This window comes from Haliotis rufescens, unplaced genomic scaffold, assembly GCF_023055435.1.
Source record: "Haliotis rufescens isolate VD_foot unplaced genomic scaffold, xgHalRufe1.0.p SCAF_16, whole genome shotgun sequence".
NCBI classification, from domain to species: Eukaryota; Metazoa; Mollusca; class Gastropoda; order Lepetellida; family Haliotidae; genus Haliotis; species Haliotis rufescens.
In genome coordinates this window covers 32,762,603-32,769,952 of record NW_025963846.1, presented here as the reverse complement: position 1 = coordinate 32,769,952, position 7,350 = coordinate 32,762,603, and the positions used below count along the sequence as shown (strand labels likewise).

The following is a 7,350-nucleotide window of genomic DNA, read 5'->3' as shown; positions in this document are numbered from 1 at the left end:
CCAAATGTCTTGTCATTGTGCTGTCGTCCTAATGTCTTGCCATTGTGCTGTCATCCAAATGTCTTGTCATTGTGCTGTCGTCCTAATGTCTTGTCATTGTGCTGTCATCCAAATGTCTTGTCGTTGTGCTGTCGTCCCAATGTCTTGTCGTTGTGCTGTCGTCCTAATGTCTTGTCGTTGTGCTGTCGTCCAAATGTATTGTCGTTGTGCTGTCATCCAAATGTCTTGTCATTGTGCTGTCATCCAAATGTATTGTCGTTGTGCTGTCGTCTAAATGTCTTGTCATTGTGCTGTCATCCAAATGTCTTGTCATTGTGCTGTCATCCAAATGTATTGTCGTTGTGCTGTCATCCAAATGTCTTGTCATTGTGCTGTCATCCAAATGTCTTGTCATTGTGCTGTCATCCAAATGTATTGTCGTTGTGTTGTCATCCAAATGTCTTGTCGTTGTGCTGTCGTCCTAATGTCTTGCCATTGTGCTGTCATCCAAATGTCTTGTCATTGTGCTGTCATCCAAATGTCTTGCCATTGTGCTGTCGTCCTAATGTCTTGCCATTGTGCTGTCATCCAAATGTCTTGCCATTGTGCTGTCATCCAAATGTCTTGTCATTGTGCTGTCATCCAAATGTCTTGTCATTGTGCTGTCATCCAAATGTATTGTCGTTGTGTTGTCATCCAAATGTCTTGTCGTTGTGCTGTCGTCCTAATGTCTTGCCATTGTGCTGTCATCCAAATGTCTTGTCATTGTGCTGTCATCCAAATGTCTTGTCGTTGTGCTGTCGTCCTAATGTCTTGTCGTTGTGCTGTCGTCCTAATGTCTTGTCGTTGTGCTGTCGTCCAAATGTCTTGTCGTTGTGCTGTCGTCCAAATGTCTTGTCGTTGTGCTGTCGTCTGAATGTCTTGTCGTTGTGCTGTCGTCCTAATGTCTTGTCGTTGTGCTGTCGTCCTAATGTCTTGTCGTTGTGCTGTCGTCCCGATGTCTTGCCATTGTGCTGTCGTCTTAATGTCTTGTCGTTGTGCTGTCGTCCTAATGTCTTATCGTTGTGCTGTAGTGTAAATGTTTTGTGGTTGTGCTGTCGTCTAAATGTCTTGTCGTCGTGCTGTCGCCCTAATGTCTTGTCGTTGTGCTGTCGTCCCGATGTCTTTCCATTGTGCTGTCGTCTTAATGTCTTGTCATTGTGCTGTCGTCCTAATGTCTTATCGTTGTGCTGTAGTCTAAATGTTTTGTGGTTGTGCTGTCGTCTAAATGTCTTGTCGTTGTGCCGTCGTCCAATTGTCTTGTTATTGTGCCGTAGTCTAAATTTTTTGTCGTTGTGCTGTCGTCTAAATGTCTTTTCGTTGTGCTGTCGTCCAAATGTCTTGTCGTTGTGCTGTAGTCTAAATGTTTTGTGGTTGTGCTGTCGTCTAAATGTATTTTCGTTGTGCTGTCATCCAAATGTCTTGTCGTTGTGCTGTCGTCTAAATGTCTTTTCGTTGTGCTGTCGTCCAAATGTCTTGTCGTTGTGCTGTAGTCTAAATGTTTTGTGGTTGTGCTGTCGTCTAAATGTCTTGTCGTCGTGCTGTCGTCCTAATGTCTTGTCGTTGTGCTGTCGTCCCGATGTCTTGCCATTGTGCTGTCGTCTTAATGTCTTGTCGTTGTGCTGTCGTCCTAATGTCTTATCGTTGTGCTGTAGTCTAAATGTTTTGTGGTTGTGCTGTCGTCTAAATGTCTTGTCGTTGTGCCGTCGTCCAATTGTCTTGTTATTGTGCCGTAGTCTAATTTTTTTGTCGTTGTGCTGTCGTCTAAATGTCTTTTCGTTGTGCTGTCGTCCAAATGTCTTGTCGTTGTGCTGTAGTCTAAATGTTTTGTGGTTGTGCTGTCGTCTAAATGTCTTTTCGTTGTGCTGTCGTCCAAATGTCTTGTCGTTGTGCTGTAGTCTAAATGTTTTGTGCTCCTGCTGTCGTCTAAATGTCTTGTCGTTGTGCTGTCGTCCTAATGTCTTGTCGTTGTGCTGTCGTCCTAATGTCTTGTCGTTGTGCTGTCATCCAAATGTCTTGTCGTTGTGCTGTCGTCTAAATGTCTTGTCGTTGTGCTGTAGTCTAAATGTCTTGTCGTTGTGCTGTCGTCCAAATGTCTTGTCGTTGTGCCGTCGTCCAAATGTGTTGTCGTTGTGCTGTCATCCAAATGTCTTGTCGTTGTGCCGTCGTCCAATTGTCTTGTTATTGTGCCGTAGTCTAAATGTTTTGTGGTTGTGCTGTCGTCCAAATGTCTTGTCGTTGTGCTGTCGTCCAAATGTCTTGTCGTTGTGCTGTCGTCTCAATGTCTTATCGTTATGCTGTCGTCTTAATGTCTTGTCGTTGTGATGTCAAAATGTCTTGCCGTTGTGCTGTCGTCCAAATGTCTTGTCCTTGTGTTGTCGTCTTAATGTCTTGCCATTGTGCTGTAGTCTAAATGTTTTGTAGTTGTGCTGTCGTCAAATGGCCATATGTCAAATATTGTCGTCGTGATATATGTTCATATCCTTTAATGTATAAAACCAATATTCCATTTCTATATTTCCACATCCGCGACCATGTCCCCATTCCATGTCTATGTTCAACAATGTATGTATGTCTAGATTTCCATGCGGAGGAGTAGCATACGTGTGGCTTGGTCACAAAACGGTTCCTGGAGTTAACACAACTACTTCGAGCAATACTTGTTGCATAAGTAGGTCAGTTATTTCATATTTTCCATCAGTCCGCCCATTAAATATTATATAACAACGCATTCGTTTTTTTATATTTCATCATCATGTGCAAGTAATCAAATATATAGTACTAGGTTTCGTTACCTAGCCAGTTACATCCTATGAGTATATAATTGTTGTTTTCTATCTATCTATATATCTAGGATAGTATTATCATTATTATCATTGTTTGTCATTATTATAAATGAATTAATGTATTTTTGAATGATATGTCTCGACACTTGCTTGAATAAACCCTAAGAAACTCAATGCTGTCTCCCCTCTTGTTTCAAGGTGAGGTGAGGAGAGGTGAAATGGGGTTTAACGTCGCGTCCAAGATTATTGCACTTATATAGCCACGTGCGTGCATGTGTGTGTGTGTGTGTGTGTGGCTGCTTGTACTAGTCCGGACTGATGCCGATTCATAGTGCTAGCTTACTGAGATACCATGCCGCAGTTTAACATGAATATCCCACTCAGACACAGTATACTGACTCCGAGCCGACCAATCCTTGTTTTAGCCCCTTAATGCCGAGCGTCAGACAGGGTAACAGCAAGTTCCATCTTTTAACGTCTTTACCATGTAGACATCAATCATATACGAAAAGGTATCGGATAAAAGATTATTTAGAAAACTTTATTCCATTCTATAATCCCATTTAAATTTAAAATAACTTCGTTTATGATCCTTATCTGTGGTTGATTTGGCTCGTGGCTCGTAAAGACAGTTTGAGTGGGAGATACTGCGACTCTTGTCGAGAAATAACATCATCTCTTTTACAAGGTTAAAAATAACACTATATAGTACTTATTACATACTCAATTACATTTGCTCATGTACCGCATCCGTGGTCTAATGGAAGAGCGTTCGCCCCGAGAGCTCGGGTTCGATGCCCGGTCGCGTCATACTAAAAGACGTTAAAAGATATATAGTTTATACCCTGTCTGGCGCTCGGCATTAAGGGGCTAAAACAAGGACTGGTCGGCTCGGAGTCAGTATACTGTGTCTGAGTGGGGTATTCAGGTTAAAAAGCGGCATGATATCTCAGTGGGCTAGCACTATAAAATCGGCATCATTTAGCACTAGCACAGACAGCCACACACCACACGTAGATGCACGTCGCTATATAAATGCAACAATGTTGGAAGCGACGTTAAACCCAATTTCACCTCACCACCTCACCTGAGTAAAATCCCGTTTACCTGAATCTCTGCCACATCGTCCATTCATAATATGAGCATTGTTTGATAAGGACAGGATATTCTTTTGATCGCTGCCGCAAAGCTTGCATTTAAAAAAGGGCCGAACTATTTGATATTTCATTACACAATCTCAAATGGTCGGTCCACATAGACAAAACTTTCAACTGAACAAAACAGTTTAATAATAAAAACAATGGCGACAAGACATGTGGTAATCCCGGTTGACTCAGTTGACTTATTTGTAATTCTAGAACGTAAATGTTTCAGTTCTCATGTTGATAGATTTGGTGCGTACGTAAAATCCCACCATAACGCCGGCATTAGGAGTCGACGACAGCCAGTGGCAGTGCGCCACAACATCCGCTGCCTCGTTCCCAAATACACCCTTAAACTGGTCAACTATCTGTAGGAGGTATGATTTAATAATACTAGTGGTTCAGTGGTCACTTATCCTCCATTCATTCTGTGTCTTTGGGTTGGGGTGTGTGTTATTCTTTTAGTTTCTTCAGAACTTTACCTAAAAATTGTGCTCCCAAAGTTATGTATGAATTCTCATTAGAGTATAAAGCCAAAGCACATGTAGACGCAGTTTTGCCACAGAAAACATGTATTTGTAACTGCTTATAAGATCACACGAAGACGCAACCTTCATTACCAGCTGTGTCGGATACTGTTTAGCGATGTGAGTGAATGACCCGATTCCATACTGTTCTTATCAGAGAATTGTTCCCAAGAGACGTAACTCTGGCAATCATGCCACGGTATGATGACACAGATTTGGTATTAGGGTCAGGGTTACTACACAAAATGTCCTTCCGGCAACTCTACAGGAACTCGACAATGCTCTAACTGAAGAGTGGAACATCTTCCCTTGGCAACCAGCCAAACACTGTTTGGGAGCATGTGACGACCGTGCCAGGCTGTGATCGCATCGCGTGGATCACACACGTCCGAGTTGGTGTTTTGAAAAATGAATTTGTTTTCGTGAATTGTGGACGTTTCAGATTTGGTCAGATAGTCTCATGTTGATGGGTGATCTGATAGATTACTGGTCACGTGTTGGCATTGTGTGGCACATGACAACCGTCTTTTGATCATTAAATATGTCCTCAGGTAATATTGTGTTTTGCTATTTCAAACATATGCACACAGTATGACCATTTTAAGTGGTGATCCGACACTTTAGGGTGCTCAAAGTCAGCGTTCCCATTGCCTGTGTACACTCAGGAGGCTTCACATAGACTACAGCTGTTCAGCATGAAACAGTTTGAATAAAGTGTGTTATGGGCATCGCAAATAGCCCTTACTACAAGCAGATGATAGTATGTATGTTGCCTGTGTAACCTACACTCTAGGGGTAGTGACAGTATGTTGCCTGTGTAACCTTCACTCTAGGGGTAGTGACAGTATGATGCCTGTGTAACCTACACTCCAGGGGTAGTGACAGTATGTTGCCTGTGTAACCTACACTCTAGGGGTAGTGACAGTATGATGTCTGTGTAACCTACACTCTTGGGGTAGTGACTGTATGATGCCTGTGTAACCTGCACTCTTGGGGTAGTGACAGCATGTTGCCTGTGTAACCTACACTCTAGGGGTAGTGCCAGTATGTTGCCTGTGTAACCTACACTCTTGGGGTAGTGACTGTATGATGCCTGTGTAACCTGCACACTTGGGGTAGTGACAGTATGTTGCCTGTATAACCTACACTCTAGGGGTAGTGACAGTATGTTGCCTGTGTAACCTACGCTCTAGGGGTAGTGACAGTATGTTGCCTGTGTAACCTACACTCTTGGGGTAGTGACAGTATGATGCCTGTGTAACCTGCACTCTAGGGGTAGTGACAGCATGTTGCCTGTGTAACCTACACTCTAGGGGTAGTGACAGCATGTTGCCTGTGTAACCTGCACTCTTGGGGTAGTGACAGCATGTTGCCTGTGTAACCTACACTCTAGGGGTAGTGACAGTATGTTGCCTGTGTAACCTACGCTCTGGGGGTAGTGCCAGTATGTTGCCTGTGTAACCTACACTCTAGGGGTAGTGACAGTATGTTGCCTGTGTAACCTACGCTCTAGGGGTAGTGACAGCATGTTGCCTGTGTAACCTACACTCTAGGGGTAGTGACAGTATGATGCCTGTGTAACCTACACTCTTGGGGTAGTGACAGTATGATGCCTGTGTAACCTGCACTCTTGGGGTAGTGACAGCATGTTGCCTGTGTAACCTACACTCTTGGGGTAGTGACAGCATGTTGCCTGTGTAACCTACACTCTTGGGGTAGTGACAGCATGTTGCCTGTGTAACCTACACTCTAGGGGTAGTGACAGTATGATGCCTGTGTAACCTGCACTCTAGGGGTAGTGACAGTATGTTGCCTGTGTAACCTGCACTCTAGGGGTAGTGACAGTATGTTGCCTGTGTAACCTGCACTCTTGGGGTAGTGACAGTATGTTGCCTGTGTGACCTGCAATCTAGGGGTAGTGACAGTATGATGCCTGTGTAACCTACACTCTTGGGGTAGTGACAGTATGTTGCCTGTGTAACCTGCACTCTAGGGGTAGTGACAGCATGTTGCCTGTGTAACCTACACTCTAGGGGTAGTGACAGCAGGGAAAGGAGATTCGCACGTTACAATATTCGCCATTTCATGTATATTTTCTGTTAAGTTACAATGCAAATGATTAAAATTAGACCTAATGTAATTTTATACAAATTAGTACATGGAATTCAGCCGGAGGGGGTCACTTAATGAAGAAACATTGAACTTAATAAAGGCAACTTTCAGACGTAAACATATATATTCTCCAGGACGTTTTCCTTCATGTTCACTACCCGACCAGATGACACACACTTCATGACGTTCCTTTCACAACCCGACCAGATGACACCCACTTCATGACGTTCCTTTCACAACCCGACCAGATGACACACACTTCATGACATTCCTTTCACAACCCGACCAGATGACACACACTTCATGACATTCCTTTCACAACCCGAGCAGATGACACACACTTCATGACGTTTCCCTCCACAACCCGACCAGATGACACACACCTCATGACGTTTCCCTCCACAACCAGACCAGATGACACACACATCATGACGTTTCCCTCCACAATCCGACCAGCTGACACACTCTTCACGACGTTCCTTCTACAATCCGACCAGCCAACACATACCTCGTGACGTTTCCTTCACACGACCACCTGACACACACCTCATGACGTTTCCCTCAACAACCCGACCAGATGACACATACCTCAATACGTTTCCCACCATAACCCGACCAGCTGACACATACCTCATGACGTTTAATTCACCCGACCAGCTTACACACACCTCATGACGTTTCCCACCAGAAACCGACCAGATGACACACACCTCATGACGTTCCTTTCACAACCCGACCAGATGACACACACCTCATGACGTTTCC

General features: G+C 43.9%; 1 protein-coding gene across 1 annotated transcript; it reads right to left on the bottom strand.

The window, feature by feature from the left end:
• Nucleotides 1-752: 752 nt before the first annotated feature.
• LOC125380905 (stress protein DDR48-like) lies at nt 753-3,935 on the bottom strand. Its single transcript, XM_048396665.1, has 2 exons — nt 3,912-3,935; nt 753-1,424 (listed from the first exon to the last, which is right to left on the bottom strand). Exons 1-2 carry the CDS (start codon nt 3,933-3,935, stop codon nt 753-755), a joined length of 696 nt encoding a protein of 231 aa, XP_048252622.1.
• Between the last annotated feature and the right edge of the window lie 3,415 nt (nt 3,936-7,350).